Source organism: Phocoena phocoena, chromosome 17 (assembly GCF_963924675.1).
Source record: "Phocoena phocoena chromosome 17, mPhoPho1.1, whole genome shotgun sequence".
In the NCBI taxonomy this organism is placed as follows: Eukaryota; Metazoa; Chordata; class Mammalia; order Artiodactyla; family Phocoenidae; genus Phocoena; species Phocoena phocoena.
In genome coordinates this window covers 46,305,771-46,325,702 of record NC_089235.1, presented here as the reverse complement: position 1 = coordinate 46,325,702, position 19,932 = coordinate 46,305,771, and the positions used below count along the sequence as shown (strand labels likewise).

The window sequence follows — 19,932 nt, the reverse complement described above, 5'->3', positions numbered from 1 at the left end:
GCCCACAGCACAGTCCACAAAGCCCCATCCAAATTACCTCCCCAACTGTGCCACGAGGCTCGCTTCCTCAGCGTCCCCCTGGCCCCCAGTTCAAGCTCTCCTTCCTACCAGACTACTCTAAGAGCTTCCTGTCCGGACTCTCTCTCAAGGCATTTTGTGATGTTCTCCCCAAATGATTCCAAAGTAGATTAGTTATATTCACAGAACTCGAATAGAGAGATATCTTATGAAGGTGAATTGATTTTTAAAACATAAAATCTATCTCTGTGGGACACTTTCAAGGGGGAGAATCATAGCCTTTGGTGGGGAGAGAGCAAGGGCGAACTCTCTCGGGCAGAACCTTCATTGCTCTGCCAATGGCCAGTCTCTGCCACTCAGCTCTGTCACCTGAACAGGTCTTGTGAAACAGCACCTCAGGACAAGGAAAAATTTGGACATTGTGTAACAATGGGTTGGCCTGTTTCATAAATAATGAGCTTTCAGTGGGAGGAAGAATTTACGCGGAGACTGAAAGAGACACTCACTCAAATTTCTGATCATTTGTTATTATTTTAAACCTTTTTCTGTTCATGTTTAATACTTAAAACTTGTTTGGAGTTCGTAATATCTGAATCTAGCACAAAGTTCAAAAGGGCAAACATGGAAACCACACCCCCTCCCCCGCCAGCATTGTTCCCCAACCAACAGCTTCTTGAGTATCCTTCACACTTTCTTGTGCATCCTTCTAGAAACAAGCTATGCAAATTCATATCCTTTTCTTTTCTACACAAATGGTAGCACAGTAAACACACAGTTCTGCAGCCTGCTTTCTCCACTTGACAAGATATTTTGAAGACAGCTCTTTCTTTTTCTTTTTTAAAAGAACCATGATTATGGAATAACAATGTCTTTACCATGAGGCTGTTTCTAGTCTTTTCATCTTGTAAACGATGCTGCAATGCATGCTTTCAACATGAGCATATATAAGTCACCCGCTGTAAGTAAAGGCCATGTCACCGACTCTTTTGAATCTGACTTAGGACTTCACTATTCTACCGAGATTGCTTTCTTCTGGGTCAGCCTTCTCAGTGGCATCCTTATAAGCAGGGGTATGCAACCAGGAGGCCCTGTTACAACATGTTAAGACTCTGCCCCCTTGGCGTTTCCAATTCAGTAGGTCTGAGGTCGGAGGTCCTAGCATCTGCGTTTCTAACAATTTCCCAAGTTGCTGCTGCTGTTTGTGGAGGCTCAGGCTGTGAGAAACCACTGCCTACAACACCCATTTCACCGGCCACTTCCTCCTCTCCCCATCCTTCTGTCCTCTCCTTCCCGACCACCCTTTCCTTCTCTCTCCCTACCTCCCCTAAATGGGTGGGTCTAAAGTTCCCACCTTGACCCTCTTTCGCCCACCCTCCAATTCTCTCCGCGGCATCTCACCCCTTCTCCTGGCATCTCTCCTCCCCTCCTTGCAGCCCACTCGAAATTCTCTCCCGAGCTCCACCACTCCCAGCTCTTCTTCTGCGGCCAGTCTCTGCACCTTTGAGCACCCCGTCCTTCCACCTGGCTCCCCTTTCCAACCCACACTCGTCTAAATTCCACCCGACCCTTAAGACACAACTCCCTCCCGTGCCACACCCTCCCTCGAGCCTTCCCTGATCCCACAGAATGGCGCCCTCTCTACGTGCTGAAGTCTTTAGTAGAGAAAAGTGTGTGTGTGTGTGTGTGTGAGAGAGAGAGAAGAGAGAGAAGAGAAAGCAAATCTGGCAAAAGACTGACAATGAGTCATCTAGGTGAAGGGTTATGTGGTAAGGACTGTATTATTCTTTCAACTTTTCATTTGCAATTTTTTACACAAGAAATTGGGGAAAATTTTTTAAATAGAAAACTTAACAGGAATGTTTTATAAAAATAAAAACAAATTAAAAAATGAACTTATTTACAAAACCGAAATAGACTCACAGACATGAAAAACAAACTTATGGTTACCAAAGGGGATGGCAGAGCGGGGGCGGGGTGGGGGGCAGGGGAGGGATGAATTAGGAGTTTGGGATTAACATGTACACGCTACTATATATAAAATAGATAACCTACAGGGACCTACTGTATAACACAGGGAGTTATATATCTTCTAATAACCTATAATGGAAAAGAATCTGAAAAAAAAAAAATATATATATATATAACTGAATCACTTTGCTGTACACCTGAAACTAACACAACATGGTAAATCAACTCTACTTCAATTTAAAAAACGGTTTAAAAAAATAAAGTTACCAAAAAGCTCCGGGCTACTAATCTAGTAGGTGGATGCTTATTTGTGCTCAAGAAAATAAATCTTTTTATGTTGTGATTAAAAAAATAAAATAAAATAAAAAACAGGGCTATCTCCCTCTCCAGAACTTTCCTGGCCCTTTAATTCTGTTTTCATTACAGTCTTTGTCACTTTCTTCCTCATATTACAGTCATTTACAGATATGTCTGAGTTCTCGGCCCAGCCAAAATGTCCTCTGAGAGCGGCAGACACTCTGCTTGGCTGGTGTGTCTGTAAATTCCCACTGCCTGGCCCAGCACGTGATGTACAGCAGGCAAGCTGCTTGGAGGGGATGACTGCGCCTTTGCCACAGATAATACAGAAGATACTATGACTACCTCTTCCCAAGACGAAAAGGCACTATGGAAAGAGCACATACTTCAGACAGACATTCCCAGGGTGGGAATCCCAGCTCTGCTGTCCATTTGCTGTGTAAGCTCTCTGGACTTCAACCTCTCCATTATTTAAATGAAAAATGATATCCACTTAAAGTATGAATATTGCATAAGGTATACAAAGCACCTGGCAGAGTGCCTGGTATATGGTAATCACTGAGTAAATACTAGCCATGGTACACACACACACACACACACACACACACACACACACACACACACGTGTCAGTTTGTGAAATCCAAGTATGCGATCTCAGTCTCTGTATACACACAACAGTTGATACATGTGAGTTACAGAGCCCTCAGCAGAATTCAGGCCAGAAACCATGTATACTCCACATTCTAACAAAAGATCAAGCCGTAGGTAGCTTGGATGAGATGGTTTCCAAAGATTATTCCTTCTATATATGAATTAACTCCAGCTTTATAGCTTTTCCTGCCATCCATTACCTTATAAAACTGGAACAAAGGCGTGGCTTTAAGTTCAATACCAAAGACTCCAGCAAATGTTTACCTTTCCCTTTTAAAGCTTCCTTCACCCACACCACGCCCCAGCAAACGCACAAAAATGCCATTTGCCCTGCTCTGCAGTGTGTATCTCAACCTTTCAAGACCCCTCCCAGGAGCCTTCCCCACCCCTTCTTTACTCTGGAGAGCATGGAAGATGCCCTATAATATTCTCTATTCTGCATATGATGACCTGCTGAAAACTGGGCTCTATTTAGTCAAAACATTAGGATATAACTTCTTCTTTATCAGTAATATCCATCAACTCCACTGCATCCTGGACTGTCTTGTAAGCAGAAAGTGGACTCCCTGGACTGCTGATGGGAGGTGGAGGTCAGGGAAACAAACTAGGTCATGAACCCACAGGGCACTCAGGAGTATGGCTTCCTTTGGTCGGTCCTTCGGGTACTCTTTTCATCTTGAAAATCAATATTTACGCATCTCCCCTTCTCCCTGGTGACCAACACTGGAGTTTGGCAGAAAGAGAATACAGTCCATTTAGAAGCATCCCCTTGGAAGCCGTGATTCGTCAAGACTAACCAAAGTGTAACTTTCTAAAGCACTTTGCTTGACATACAGTGGAGCCCCATAAAAACTGATTAAATCTTTTAGACCGAAAAAAAATGTTGAGGGAGAGAGAAAAGGAAGGAGGGTGAGATAAATTTGGGACAATTTTAATGGTTCTGCTGTGATTTGGTACTAAATGTCCAAACAGTCTTTCAGGGAGCATTAACATGTTTTCCACAAAGAGAGACTGAATAGTTTACAGGGTACAAGAAGGTTAGAACACTTACATTTTCTCTAGTTTACTGCCTTTACATAGGCTGTGATCAAAGCACCGCCATTTGCACCATCCTGTCTTTGAAGCTACTAACATTGAGATCTAAGGACTGAGGGGCTGTTTCCTACCCCTTAGCAACTGATAGAGTAAAGAGCTAGGTTTGGCTTGCTGACCACTTGTTGTACCTTGAAAAGACAGCACTGGGAAGAGAACGGGCTGAACCACACAGGAAGAAAAGGAAGAAACCTGGACTTAACATGACAGAAGTAAGTCACCCGATATGAGAGCTTTATTTATGTCTCACAATATGGAGCAATTCATGACACGGGCCCCATCAAATGCCCTTATGTCCAGGGCAGTGCTGGGGCATTCAATCAACTTCATTTTCTTCCTTAAGGACAGAATTGCAAATCTGGAAGAGAACTTTTTACTCCCAACTTTCACTTTTGTTCTCCTGCTCGGCCAGCTGATTCCTCTTAGCACATCCATGTTTCCATCCCTCAGACCGGGTCTCAGTTCTCAAATGACATCTCCTTGGTATTAGTGCAAAATCAGACACAGAGGCAAGAAATAAGGCAAAAATATTCAGGGAAATAGGGCCTAGAGGGAATATCAACATGCATCCTCTCATCTGGCATTTTCTCTCAATTTAAAAAATTACATGGAAACTGAATCACTGCGCTGTACACCAGAAACTAACAAAACACTGTAAATCGACTATACTTCAATAAAAAAAATTACATGAAAATCTCTTTTGTAAATGCAATTCATTTATAGCATCCAAAGGGACCCAAAGTGAGAGGAATCTAAATATAAAATAAATATTGCTTATGTGTAAATGTTTACTTCCAATTTACCAGCTTGGTAAATATGGGTTTTCATTTACTGTATTTCTTAAGTTGCAAACGTAAAGCAGGGAGCCATTATGTACCTTCTGCAACCTTCATTTTCTCGAATAATAACTGTCATCCTTGCTTCGAAATCTTTCATGCTGTGCTTCCTACATGGTATGGCAAAAAAGAGTAAGGAACAGTCTTCACTGTTCATAACAGGAAAAAACCAAAGCATAAAAGAAAAGTGTACAGAAATAATGTAAATGAGTGGGAAAATGAAATTCAGGATACCAGGGAAAGGAGCTAGAGAGAAGTGGGGAAAATGGAGAATAAATGTGTAAGGTATGGAGGAGAAAACGCTGCTATGCTTCAGAGCTGCACTATTAGAAAGCATGCACTGATCTCCAGTTAACACAGAGCGAGGTCATAATTAGGCCAATGAGATCCCTAATGTTAGCTAATACACACACATACACACACACTCAGTTGAAGAGGGCAAGGGATCCAAACAGTCCTCACTCCCCTATGCATTCTGGTCAATAATATGTATGACATCAACCGGGAACGTACCAGGGCAGCCAAAGACATGGATAGGAAGAGACCTTTGTGCTGGAAGCGCTGGGTCAGCGGGCCCATCTTTGTTGGTGGGGATGGGGGAGATGGGTGGCAAAATCAGGGTGACTTGATAGAATTGCTTTGCTCAAGGAAATGAGATTCATTTGATTTCTTGCTTTCTAGGTTGTACCCTATACATTTCTTTGAGAAGGAAAGTCATAGCATTCTTTGGTCTAAAAAAAATTACAGATATCCCTCTGTTGGGATGGTTTAAGAACATGGACTCTGGACTCAGAGGGCCATGGTTCAAAGTCCACCTTTTCCACTTGCCCAATCTTGCAGAGCCTGCTATGAAGAAAGTTGATATTTAGTGGAATCAGAATCTGAGATGCACAGGAAAATGATCCATGGTGTCTCTCAGCCTCTCTACTTCCCACCTCACCCCAACCAGTTTTCAGCCCTGCCCACCCCCAGTTTCACCACAAAAATCTGTTAACAGGGATGAAAATATGCCTTATCTGTGTCCTTGACTCTCTCTAAAACTGCAACAACTTCTGGTCTGAAAGTCCCTCCCAAATACCAAAACGCAGGAAGAACGTTTCCCACCTGACCTTGCAAAGCAGAGGGCCTGACAGCTCCTCTCTCGAAGCCCCTCCTGCAACTCAAGAGAGAGAGTGTGGTGGGGCGGGGGGGGGAGGTAGACATCCCTCCAAGCGCAGTCACTGCGCTTCCGCAAGCAGAGGCGCTGGGCTAGACCGCAGCAGAGTGACACAGGGCAGACAGAGCTCCATATTACTGAATTACAATACATTTTCTTTTTAAATCATAGAGACAGGGAAGGGGCTAGGAGCGGCTTTCCTTGTTTGCTTGATTATTTAGCAGTGCTGGTAGTGAGGGAAAAGGAACATTTCACTGACTCAAGATCATTCCGAAAGGCTTAGCAGCAGAGGGCTCATGGAAATAGGCCTCCTTCATCTCAGGTAGTCTATAAACCACAAGAAGGGGGAGGCATAGAAACAGGGGGAAATTGGTATGGTGTTCCAGTGAAAAGACACAAAAAAGAAACTCGTTTCTCAGAGCACTAAGTAGTATCTTAACGCTCAAGTAATTCTCTGTGGTTACATGAGAGAGGCCTTTGTAGCACGTCGAGGTTGGTTTAATCTTGAAATCACTGCGAACAGAGAAAAAGGCTCTGGACACAAATAAGGGGCCCGGTTTCAAGAATCTCCTTAGAAATCGGGGAGAAAGGGGAGCCTATAATTAGGGTTTGTGTGCTCCCGCTTTGGGGGTGATGTCATCCCCGGCGCTCTGTGCCAGGAATCTGAGCTCACCACCCTTCAATAATTCAATAGGGGCTTTGCCTGGGAACTTCTCATCTCGGGGATTAGTGACCAACAGATCTACTTTGTGGGTACCTGCGTTTGGCCGAGGGGAGAAAGAGAAATCGAAATGACCTTGTAAGTGGGAGTCATGTGAAAGAATGCAGCCCTCTGGTGCTCCCACTAGAATCTTACGGATGGGACCTTAATACTTTGTCAGCCCCTCCCTGTTCCGCTTCCCGCCATTTTCCGGCTGAGAAACCGAAGCTCAGAAGGAGGAAGACGCAAAGCTGGCTATTCCCGCGCCGGGACGATACCTGGTTGCCTGAGCCCCATTTCAGCGCTTTGTTTTCTCTGTCACCCTGTGCCCCAACCTCATCAACTTCCAAGCTTCCACCAGCATGGATGCTCAGAGCCTCACCCACCTGGATGCCACCTGAGTCATTCCCAGGGGCCCAGGGACCCCGGTTCAAGTTACAGGAGCTTCCAGACTGCACAGACCCTGAGGGGAAACGAATGTCCTGCCGGAGACTCTTTCTGCTGAGGGCGTCATTGTGCAGAGACGCGGCAGCGCAACCAGCAAAACCGGTTCTGGGAGGAAGAAGTCTGCAGTAGTTCTGCCAGAACCGTGCTGCCCTTGAGACTGGCGATCTGCAGTTAATCCCGTAACCTCCTTTTCTTTTTTAACACCTTTATTGGAATATAATTGCTTTACAATGGTGTCTTAGTTTCTGCTGTATAACAAAGTGAATCAGTTATACATATACATATATCCCCACATCTCCTCCCTCTTGCGTCTCCCTCCCTCCCACCCCTCTAGGTGGTCACAAAGCACTGAGCTGATCTCCCTGTGCTATGCGGCTGCTTCCCGCTAGCTATCTATTTTACATTTGGTAGTGTATATATGTCCATGCCACTCTCTCGCTTCGTCCCAGCTTCCCCTTCCCCCTCCCCGTAACCTCAAGTCCATTCTCTACGTCTGCATCTTTATTCCTGTCCTGCCCCTAGGTTCTATTAACACCTTCCCTGGCCAAACTTTTCCTGTAATTAAATTAAACTAAATGATTAGAGTTTCACATTCTTTCCTTTCTTCTGTTCCTGCTAAACGAGAGGTAAGAATAGAATATAGGTCAGCAGCAAAAGAAAAGAGTAGTGTCCTGGAAAAATCCATAAATTTTGTCATCAGGCCTTGATGATGCATATGTGGGAAGACTAACAAATACGGGACTGTTTTATTTTTTTAATAAATGCACCAAAACCAAATATCCAAATAGAAGCTATCTTGGGAAGACATACAGATCTCTCAAATGATACTGCCATGGCTCAAAGTATATTCGTAGTGTCTCTCGGGATATTACCCACTTCAAAGCTGGTCTTGTGCCAAAAACTACACATTATTTTTACCCCTGAAGTGATATTATCCAACTTGTTGGTACACACTCACATTTGGACCCAAGTGGTTTCTGATTTTTTAGAAAATATCCTCAAAGATCAAGATTTACTACCTTTCTTTCAAACAAAGAAAGGCACAGCAGCTCTCCGTAACGGCACCAACACAAGTCAGCCTCTGTGTGGCCCGTTGCCAAAGGAACCCGGGGAGGTTGGTGGGGTTCCTGACTGGCCCATTCCTCTCAGCCACACGGCGTCACTTGTGTCACTGCTTTCCCCAACACCGAGAGCAAGTAAAGATATAAACGGCATATTCAGTCGTCTGAGGGGGTGCGACTGGGGTGTGAAACTTCAAGTGTCCATGAGGACCAGGCAAGGAAAGTTCCACGATGGAGAAGGCTAGAGAAAGCATTAAAGAGAACAGCTGGTACCTCACAAGAGCTACTCGTGGGCTTGCAAACACTCGGGCTCATGTTGCCAGAATCTCTAATTACCCAAAAGAATCTGGAAACTTAGGTTTTTGTTTTGTTTGTTTCTTGAATCTCCTGATTATTAAATGTGGGCAAAATATTTTAAAACTTGGAATATAAGTACATAAATGCATGATACACACGTACATATACGTTCTGTGGAATATATAAGGCTGCGGGTCACAAATTTGTGTCCTCTGGCCACATGAACTAAAACAACATGTGACACTGAATGAATGTCACGATCCTAAAGCCTGCAACAGATTCCTGTGTGGATGTTACCAAGAGGAACTCGAAGTCAAATGCAACTGCTCCCGAGAATAAGTTCACAGTATGAAAATCACAAACAATCCCACCGTGAGGGGATTTTATGCCTTGCTTTGTTGAAAACCTTTTTCCCAATCATGTAATTTTGGGTTTTTTTGCAGCCTGCTTATTATAAAATCAATGATATGTTTTTTGGGTTTTTTTTTTGTGGTATGCGGGCCTCTCACTGTTGTGGCCTCTCCCGTTGCGGAGCACAGGCTCTGGACGCGCAGGCTCAGCGGCCATGGCTCACGGGCCCAGCCGCTCCGTGGCATGTGGTATCTTCCCGCACAGGGGCACGAACCCGTGTCCCCTGCATCGGCAGGCGGACTCTCAACCACTGCGCCACCAGGGAAGCCCAAAATCAATGATATTTTAAAGAAAAACCTTACATCCTGCAAGTTGAAAAAAAAAATCTTCTCAGCCTACCTAATGAAATGGATTTAACTTTTATGGTTTTTCTTTAAAAGCTCTTCCAGTAGTTTGGCAGAAGTATTTGGAGCTATTTTTATTACTCATCGATTAACCCAAACTGCACACAATTGCAACTACCAAATAATAGTTACTGAAAATATGTATTAAAGAAACAAGTTTTACTACAGCAAGCAAGCACTGCCATTTGTCAAAGCAGATGTGACCTTAAATGTGTCAGCCTGGAACAATACACGTGCACAAACATTCATATTTCAACAAGAAAAGTAAGCCTTACCTATGGGAAATGCAAGAAAAGTCAACTCAACCCCCAATTAACTACCCCACTGGTTGACCATAGAGCCGCCATCATTCAAGATGTCCCTTCAGGTTTAGGCATTTTCTTTAAAAGGTCCTTATTGACTGGTAACAGTTAACGCATTCACCTTCTAGCACGTGTTATCAGATTGCACGATAAGGAAATTTAGGGCTGTAGTTACAGCTCACTTTACAGCTTGCTTTACCTTGACAAGGCACTTCCAAGTATAGGATCCCATTGTCTTCCCAATGGATGGCTCTGCTTGGGCCTGCCTCTCACTCCTCACACACACTGCTGTCCAGCTAATGATTCCCTTACCTCCCTCAGAGACTGGATTTTCACACATCGTGCTCCCAGCACATGCTTGCTACAGCAGGGACAATCGGAAAAGTTTGTTTTGTTTTGTTTTGTTTTGCTTTACATGAGCGAACTGAGGCCCAGAGAGGTCAGCTGACTTGCCAGGATTCCAACCCTGGGCCCTGATACCATGGCACACACTGCCTTTTCCTTACCCAGCCCAGTAATCTAGCCTCTGGGAGAAGAGAAGCGGGCACGAGGAGAAAGCCTGGGGCTTGGGTGAGGAACTTTAAACGGAGGTGGAGTGGGGCCTCGAGGAGAAGCTTTTCCTGCACTTCTGTGCCCATCACATCACAAGGCCTCCTGCCTTCCCTCAGATGCACCGACCCACTGGAACATTCTCCCAGCTACTATGGAGCTCTGTTTCTGCTTGCCCATTTAGGTCACCTTTCTTGGGCCTAAAGCCAATTTCATTTACTTTGTTTTATACCTGAGTGAAATGAGACACTGAGCAATTCATCTTCTTCTCTAAGTCATGCTCACAAACTCCCATCCAGTTTCCTTTCTCACCTGGCCTTCCCCTGCTTACAGACAATGAAGCATTGAAAGTAGTTGTTTACATTGACCTTTTCATTAATTCCAAGACAAAGTCTTCTAACGCCCTCCTAGATGGTACATAACCGAAGCAGAAAACAAGCTTTGGGTTCACCTGGAACCTTCCCTTTGGTGCAAAATAAGGACCGAGAATCAGAAGGTACAGAACACAGGAAGGAGAGTGGGCATAGCAGCAAAGTTCAGTTTTCATAAACTCAGAGACTCATGGTTGGAAAGCAAATCTGAGTATCATCAAGTCTCACTTTTTTACCCGAATCCATGCAACGGTGGACATCTATCCTCAGAATGCACCTGGCCAGAGATTTTACTGTTGCCCTTCTTAACCATGCTGGCACCAGACAGAAATAAGAAAAGCTTAAGCTTGAGGTTAACAGGAAAGAAATGGCTCAAGGTCACAGTGGTCGCTCTTCCTCAGGGAGTCAAGTTCAGAGACCTGCAGCCCTGCTTCCTGCACCCTCCTTTGACCAGATGAAGCCTCAAAGGGGCCGGGGGTCGGGAGGCTTGCCCAGCTGCTTACCTGTGCCGACAGTAGCTCTGAGCACCTTCCTGCCTCTGAAGAAGGCAGCAGTTGGAGAGGTGTTTGGGGAAACTGCAGTGCAGGTAGAAAAGATTTTTCTGGCCCAATCCTGTCAGCCCCAAGTGCTAAAATGGAGCTTGGGGGCCTGGAAGATCTGGGAGGGACAAGGGGCCTGGCCCGTTCAGCGGGAGGCCACAGGGGAATAGGTACACCCCCTTTCTCCTTGCTCCACAAAAGGCAATTTAGCTGCATGTAATTGAAAGTGTGTGACTCAAGAGAAAGATCATAGGTTCATTTCCCTTTTTTCTGGCTCAAGTTAACAGATCTTTCCCTACTCAGAGGCTTTTGTAAAAGAATCCTCTGCAGAGAAAGGACACGGTATTTAAAAGGTACGACCAATGAATCAGTGCTACTTTAACACTCACCTTAGCTTCTTCATTCACGTCCCAGGTGAAGGAGACAGCGTTATACGCAATCTCTTCAATGTTGCCAATCGTGTTAAAGCTCTCCTTGTAATCGGCTGTGACATGAAAAAAGAAAAAGGTATTAAAAGAATCAGCGTTACTGGGCGACATGTATTGAATTATCATTTTTCCAGTGGGGAAATGGCAACTTTGCCTATTCTTCTGTCTGTCTCCATGGCAACAGTTAAGGATTTGTGCTTGCTGATAATCTTTTACTAATATTTACTCCATAAGAATGTAAGCATGTTCCTCTATTAAAAGAGTAAACCTAGGTGAAGCAATGTTCCTAACTGATTTGTTCATTAGTTTCCTTTTTAACTCGGTTTATAAATTTCTTCTTCCTGACAAGGTTCCAGATGAACCACCTGCCTAGTCTCTCTCCTACTCACTTTTCTGCCACTGAATTTTGCCGGCAGTGCCAGAGTATTCCATAGGGATCGTTTCATAGGACAGAATATTCTCTTTATCAGCCAGGCAGGGTCTCCGGGGCTTCAGTGAAGAAATCCAAGAGTAGAGAAAAACTTATTTTTTACTTCTTTTCGGATTCAGGTACAGAGAACTGAGTCAATCGTACTCAGCTCATTACCGCCACCTGTCCCCTCAAGGCCCTCTCTTATTTCTTTATTTATGTAATATTTATTTATTCCTTTTTATTGTCTCTATCCCCCACCCCCAAACACAATAGCTATCAACATGTTTGCTCTGTATCCTTATGAAGTAAGTTGGGTTGATTTGCCTGTGTACATAGTTTTCATTTTCACAAATTGTGCCGTACTGTGACTAGGGTTGCCAGATTTAGCAAATATTTGGATCATACTCTAAAAAAGTATTTGTTGTTTAACAGAAATTCAGATTTAACTGGGCACCCTGTATTTTATCTGGCAACCCTCGCTATGGGCCTTTTCAGACGTATCCACGTTGCTGGTTGTAAGCCTAAATCCTAGCTGTGGCTGCATAGAATTTAGTGGTGACCACCAACTACAATTTACTTATCCCCTCTCCCCAGAGATGGACCCTTCAGTGGTCTCCAGCTCTCTGGTACCACAGACAACACTGTGATATTCCTCTGTCTCCACTGTCACTGCCTTAGTTGGTCTTCAGGTCTAGACACGACGTTCCTAGTAGCTTAATCCTCACTACTTCCTGAGGCTTTTAGCTCATGCTTACCATCTAGATTTTTACTCTTGGCCTCCTTCAATATGACATCCTACCTCCATTCCATCCCTTGTGTACTAAGTAAACATTGGCCATGTCCTGCTTGGCTGGCATGACGGTAAGGCCCATCTGCTTTCCTTTGAGGTCTGGTTCACTCACAACTTGATCACCTAATCACATACGTTCTTTCTTTCTAAACTTTCATAATTATTTTTCTAAAATGAAAACTCTAATCACGTGCTTTTATTAATTTTTTAAGGCTAAAACTTACACCATGACCCATCATATGCTTTACAATTAGACCCTGCACACTTCTCTTGGAGTCATCACACTCCAGCCCCACAATGGGGGCCAGAGGAAGGTTCAATACTAATGATATTGGAGGTCTTTTTGTTTATAAAATCTTTTTGAATATGTTTCTGAGTTAGGATGAGTTATTATGATTGACTTCCGGTATAAAGTATAAAGTGTTCACTGTCTACAAAATTTGACGTTTCTGGCCAAATGGGCATTTCCTCAACCTGTGTTCTAAGTGGCCCTATCACTCCAGGGCTGGTGGCTTCTTGAGGCTTCAGCAAGTTCTCTATGTTAATGCTGTAAGATTTTGAAGTGGGCTTTCCTAAAATTCACATATCTGATCATTTTTAGATCATTTCCTCCTCATTTATCACAAAATCTAAATTCATGTGATCCTTTACCAAGATTTTAATTACCTTCTCTTACTAATACAACTCATTTTGTTCGTGTGAATTAGGCTGGGAGAAGCAGGGCTCCTATTTGATTTTTCTATCCATAACACAAATAATAATAAAACAAAGTCCATAGTAATAATATCAATAAGTTTAGGGGAATTCCCTGGAGGTCCAGTGGTTGGGACTCAGCACTTTCACTGCTGGGGCCCCGGTGGATCCCTGGTTGAGGAACCAAGATCCTGTAAGCCAAAAAAAAAAAAAAAAAAAAATCCTATAAGCCGCATGGCATGGCCAATAATAATAATAAATAAAATAAGTTCATAATAATCCATAATAAAACAAAGTCAGTTTGATTTTGTGTTTTTAAAATAACTCCTTATTACTGGGACCTGGATTGCTGGTTAACTTCAGAAAAACCTACTGAGATGTGCTCTCCAGAATGGCCCTCAGACTCACTTCCTATAATGGGTCATGTCAATCTATACTCTGACCAGAATTCTATTTCCCCTCTTTCTCACCAAATTTTGACTTCTGTGGCCAATCCAGTGGGTACAAAGTGGGATGTTAATGATATTATAGTTGCATTCTTCTATCACCTATGAATTCAAGCGTCTCTTCACATCCAGGATAGCCAACGAGGTGTCTCCTTATACAAACTGCCTATTCATGCCCTTTGTCTATAATTTTATTGGCTTCCTCAGGGAAACTTTAAAGCAAAGCTATAGATCTTTACATTTTAAATAAAGCACACACCCTTTAACATAGAAGCTCGTGTGTTCACCATAGGAAAGTCGTATACCATGAACAAATAAGAAAAATATTTAAAAGCAGGCACAATCTACTCACCCACTACAAACACATCTGTGTAGACTTCATTTTTCCTATCTCAGTCTCTGTCTCCCTTTCTCGAAAATAGGTAAATACTTTTACACAACACTGTAACAATTATTTTTTAATTTGCTTCTTTTCCCTTTAATACATCTTCAGCATCTTTCCATGTCACTAAATAAAATTGTGGAAAATAGTTTTAATGTCCAAATACTATTATCTTGGGTTGAAATAAAATGCTATAACTTTATTTTGCTCCTATTGGACCCTTAAATGATGTATAATACTTTGCTACCTTAAATAGCGTTTCATCTAATTATCTTTATGGCAAAATAGTCATATATACTTCATTATTTCATTAACATATACTCTCAGAAGTGAAATTAATAGGTCAAAGGCAAATATATTTTTGAGGCTTCTAATTCACTTTGCCAGATTGCTCCTAGAAAGGTTAAAACAGTTTATATTCACAGTAACAGTGTGTGACTTCCTGTTTCCTCAAACTGTCTCTTTCCAAGTTGGTATGCAAAGCATGCTAACATTATTTTATTTGCAATGCCTTGATTGCTAAAGAATAGAACAGTCTTCTATTTGCTTTCTGGCTGTTTCTTTGTATTCTTTCTCTTTGCTTTTAAAATTTATTCATTTATTGTAACAGTTTATTGTTCTGTCTTTTGCTCATTTTTCTCTTAGGGAATTCAAATTTTCTTATCGATTTAAAGTAAATAAAGCTAAGCGATAAAACAGAAAGCAAAGGAAAATGATTTTATATCCTACAAGTTTAAAAAAAGGCTTTATCATATTTCAGATGATTTTAAATGCAAAACTGTGCTTTCAGCAGGCCAGCCAGTTTCTTAAAATTTTGAAAAGAAAATAGATCACTGAACTTAAAGGAACTGAGTTCCCTGATTCTTCTTAGCTATTTGTTTTAAAAGATAGTCTTACAATTTTGTTTTGCAATTTTTTTTTTTTTTTTTGCGGTACGCAGGCCTCTCACTGTTGTGGCCTCTCCCGTTGCGGAGCACAGGCTCCGGACGCGCACGCTTAGTGGCCATGGCTCACGGGCCCAGCCGCTCCGCGGCATGTGGGATCTTCCCGGACCGGGGCACAAACCCGTGTCCCCAGCATCGGCAGGCGGACTCTCAACCACTGCGCCACCAGGGAAGCCTTGTTTTGCAATTTTTAACAAGCATTTTTAAAATCATAAATCAATCATAAATTTAAAAAGCAAATGCCATATCTAGCAATAAAGAGAAATCAAAATGGTTTGGTCAAACACTTAACCTAGATCTTTTTAAGTTTTTATTTTTCCACACCTTCTCTACCTGAGAAATTCCTCCCCTAAAAAAATATCTTAGCTTAGAAAAGTAAAGAATTTTAAGAACAAATGCAATACAAACACAAATAAATGCTTTCTGGGTCTTGCACAGGGTCTCTGTCAGTTTCTCTCTATCATGTTCACTTACTCAATCAACAAAGGTATTGAACAAATATGTACTGTGTGTTCCCTATATACTGGGCAGCATCCTCACGCTTAAGAAACAGCAGAAAATAAGACTAGGTCCCTGATCTAATGGCGCTTACAGCTCAGAAGGAGACAGAATACAAATAATTAGACAAATAAATGAAAAACATATTACGTTTAATATGCTTTTTATGCCAAAAACAAAAAAAACAAGACTGGTCAGGCTACTTTTTATTGGGTGGCTACATTACCTTGCTTATTTCCTTCATACTACATATCAATGTTTTATTTATTTGTTTATTTATTTAACACTGCCACTTCCCATTAGCTATACATGCTATGTAAAGGCAAGGAACTTAAATACTGCTACTTTCTCAGTGTTTAACATTATCCAGATAAGATGCATTCCATAAATTTGTTGAGTAAATGAATGAATAATGGATCCATGAGCAGTCTAAACAAAAATATAACTAAGAGACTAATGTCACACACTCCTCTTTAACCTTATAAAAGACATACCTGTTCTTCTCTACCCCCTTGTTTTTAGTCTCTAAGCCACTCACCTATAGATGGTGAAACAGCTCTGCTATCATGTGGTGACTGTCAAAGTTTTGTACACGACTTACACACATTGATATTGCTTTGTCCACATGCATTTTAGTCTAATAAACAAAATGCTAATAGATGTGTCTCCTGTTTCTGAAAACTGTCTTAATGTCCTTTGGTAACTGTTGTTTGCTTAAGGGTTCATGACCCTTGGTGTAGGAATAAAACCTCCACAACCTGTTGTTAACTCTTCCTGAATTTATTTCCTCAAGAAAGTTTCTCAAACCCAAAAATTGTAAATGCTGATAGCTGCAACCAGTAAAAGGTATTGTAGGACTTCCCCAGTGGTGCAGTGGTAAGAATCCACCTGCCAATGCAGGGGACACGGGTTTGAGCCCTGGTCCAGGAAGATCCCACATGCTGCGCAGCAACTAAGCCCGTGCGCCACAACTAGTGAGCCTGCGCTCTAGAGCCCACGAGCCACAACTACTGAGCTCGAGCACAACAACTACTGAAACCCGCTCACCCTAGAGCCCGTGCGCTGCTACTGAGCCCAAACGCTACAACTACTGAAGCCCGTGTGCTTTAGGGTCTGCGTGCCGCAACTACTGAGCTCACATGCTGCAACTACTGAAGCCCACATGCCTAGAGCCAGTGCTCCGCAACGAGAAGCCACCGCAGTGAGAAGCCTATGCGCTTCAACGAAGAGTAGCCCCCGCTCACCACAACTAAAGAAAGCCTGTGAGCAGCAACGAAGACCCAACGCAGCCAAAAGAAAAAAAAAGGTATTGTAATGAGCTTAGTTTCCTAGAGCTGCCATAACAAATACCACAAACTTGGAAGTTTAAAACCACAGAAATTTATTCTCTCATTGTTCTGGAGCCAGATATTCCAAATCAAGGTGTTGGCAGTATTGGTTCCTTTTGGAGGTTCCATGCCTCTCCTAGCTTCTGCTGGTGGCTGGCAATGCTTGACATCCCTGGACTTGCAGACATATCACTCTAATCTCTGCCTCTGCCTGCACGTGATGTACTCTTGTGTGTCTCTGTGTTTCTTCCCCCTTTTTCTTCTCTTCTAAGGACTTGTCATTGGATTTAGGGCCCACCCTAAGCCAGGATGATCTCATCTTGAGATGCTTAACTCATTACATCTGCAAAGGCCTTTCTCCCAAATAAGGTCATGTTTACAGGTTCTGCGACTTAGAATATGAACATACAATTTTTGAGAGTTACCATCAACCCCTGCATCTGAGATTCCCTCCTATGATTGGAAGTCATGTGATTTGAGTGTATGGCTTATTCTTGTATGAGAGCCACTGTAGCTAAAAAGTAATCACCCTACTTTAAAAGAATTTTAAAGTATTTAATTGTGAACATACAGGCATGCCTCCGATATATGGTAGGTTTCATTCCAGACCACCCCAATAATGCCAATATTGAAATAAAGTGAGTCACACAAATGTTTTGGTTTCCTAGCGCATACAAGAGTTATGTTTAGTCTGTATTGTAGGCTATTAAGTATGCAATAGCATTATGTCTAAAAAAATGTACAAACCTTAATTTAAAAATACGTTATTGCTATAAATGCTAACCATCATCTGGGCCTTCAGCGAGTCATAATCTTTTTGCAGGTGGAGGGTCCTACCTGGATGTTGGTGGCTGCTGACTGATCAGGGTGGTGGTTACTGAAGGCTGGGGTGGCTGTGGGAATTTCTTAAAACACGACAACAATGAAGTTTGCCGAATTGATTGACTCTTCTTTTCAAGAATGATTTCTCTGTAGCATGCAATGCTGTTTGATAGCATTTTACCCACAACAGGACTTCTTCCAAAACTGGAGTCAAACCTCTCACACCCTGCCGCTGCTTTATCGACTAAGTTTTTTCCTTTGCTCAACCGTAAGAAGCAACTCCGCATACATGAAAGTTTTATCATCAGGTTGCAGCAATTCAGTCACATCTTCAGGCTGAGTCGCTAACTCTAGTTCTGTTGTTATTTCCACCACATCTGCAGTTACTTCCTCCACTGAATCTTGAACCCCTCAAAGTCGTCTATGAAGGTTGGAATCAACTTCTTCCAATCTCCTGTTAATGTTGATATTTTGACCTCTTTCCATGAACCACAAACGTTCTTAATGGTATCTAGAATGGTGAATCCTTTCCAGGTTTTCAATTTACCTTGCCCAGATCCATCAAAAGAATCACCATCTATGGCAGCTATAGCCTTACAAAATATATTTCTTAGATAATAAAACTTGAAAGTTGAAATTACTCTTTGGTCCATGGGCTGCAGAATGGATGTGTGTTAGCAGGCATGAAAACAACAGTAATCTCATAGTACCTCTCCATCAGAGCTCTTGGGTGACCAGGTGCATTGTCAATGGGCAGTAGTAATACTTTGAAAGGAATCTTTTTTTCTGAGCAGTAGGTCTCAACAGTGGGCTTAAAATATTCAGTAAACACATGTGTTGTCATCCAGGCTTTGTTGTTCCACTTATAGAGCACAGTCAGAGTGGATTTAGCATATTTCTAAAGAAACCTAGGATTTTCAGAATGGTAGATGAGCACTGGCTTCGACTTCAAGGCACCAGCTGCATTGGCCCCTAACAAGAGAGTCGGCCTGTCCTTTGAAGCTTTGAAGCCAGGCATTGACTTCTCCTCTCTAGCTATGCAAGTCCTAGATGGCATCTTCTTCCAATATAAGGCTGTTTCGTCTACACTGAAAATCTGTTGTTAAGTGTAGTCACCTTTATTAATTATCTTACCTAGATCTTTTGAGTAACTTGCTGCAGTTTCACCATCAGCACTTGCTGCTTCACCTTGCACTTTTATGTTATGGAGACGGCTTCTTTCCTTAAACCTCATACACCAAGCTCGACTAGCTTCCAACTCTTATTCTCTAGCTTTCTCACCTCTCTCAGCCTTCACAGAATGCAAGAGAGTTAGGAACTTGCTCTGGATTAGGCTTTGGTTTATGGGAATCTTGTGGCTGGTTTGATCTTCTATCCAGACCAGTAAAACTTTCTCCATGTCAGCAATAAGACTGTTTTGCTTTCTTATCATTCGTGTGCTCCCTGGAGTAGCACTTTTAATTTCCTTCAAGAACTTTTCCTTTGCATTTGCAACTTGGCTTACTGTTTGGAGCAAGAGGCCTAGCTGCTGGCCTGTCCTGGCTTTTGACATGCTTTCCTCACTGACCTTAATCACGCCTAGCTTTTGATTTAAAGGGAGAGATGTGAGACTTGTCCTTTCACTTGAACACTTAGAGGTCACTGTAGGATTATTAATTGGCCTAATTTCAATATTGTGTCTCAGGGAACAGCGAGGCCCGAGGAGACGGAGAGAGATGGGGGAATGGCCTGTCGGTGCAGCAGTCAGAACACATACATTTATCAATTAAGTTTGTCGTCTTGTATAGGTGCGGTTTGTGGTGTCCCAAAACAATTACAATAACAACATCAAAGATCACTAATCACAGATTACCATAACAAATTCAGTAACAATAAAAAAGTTTGAAACACTGAGAAAATTACCAAAATGAGACACAGAGACATGCAGTGAGAAAATGCTGTTGGGAAGATGGTGCCAATAGACTTGCTCCATGCAGGGTTGCCCCAAACATCCAATTTTTTAAAAAGCAGTATCTGTTAAGCGCCATAAAGTGAAGCCCAATAAAACGCTTCGTATTGCATTTCGAATGGACTCTCATTTCTTTAAAAAAATGATGAGGCAACACAAAAACTACAGGTTTTGTACACGAGTTTGTAAATATCTACGGAA

At 42.4% G+C, this 19,932-nt stretch overlaps 1 protein-coding gene across 1 annotated transcript in view; it reads right to left on the bottom strand.

Moving 5' to 3' along the window:
* The window catches only part of GRHL2 (grainyhead like transcription factor 2), a 112,282-nt gene that overhangs the window by 47,007 nt on the left and 45,343 nt on the right, over positions 1-19,932 (bottom strand). The window contains exon 7 of the mRNA XM_065895190.1: positions 11,430-11,524. Within this exon, the coding sequence (XP_065751262.1) occupies positions 11,430-11,524 (95 nt within the window). The remainder of the gene's footprint in view (positions 1-11,429; positions 11,525-19,932) is intronic.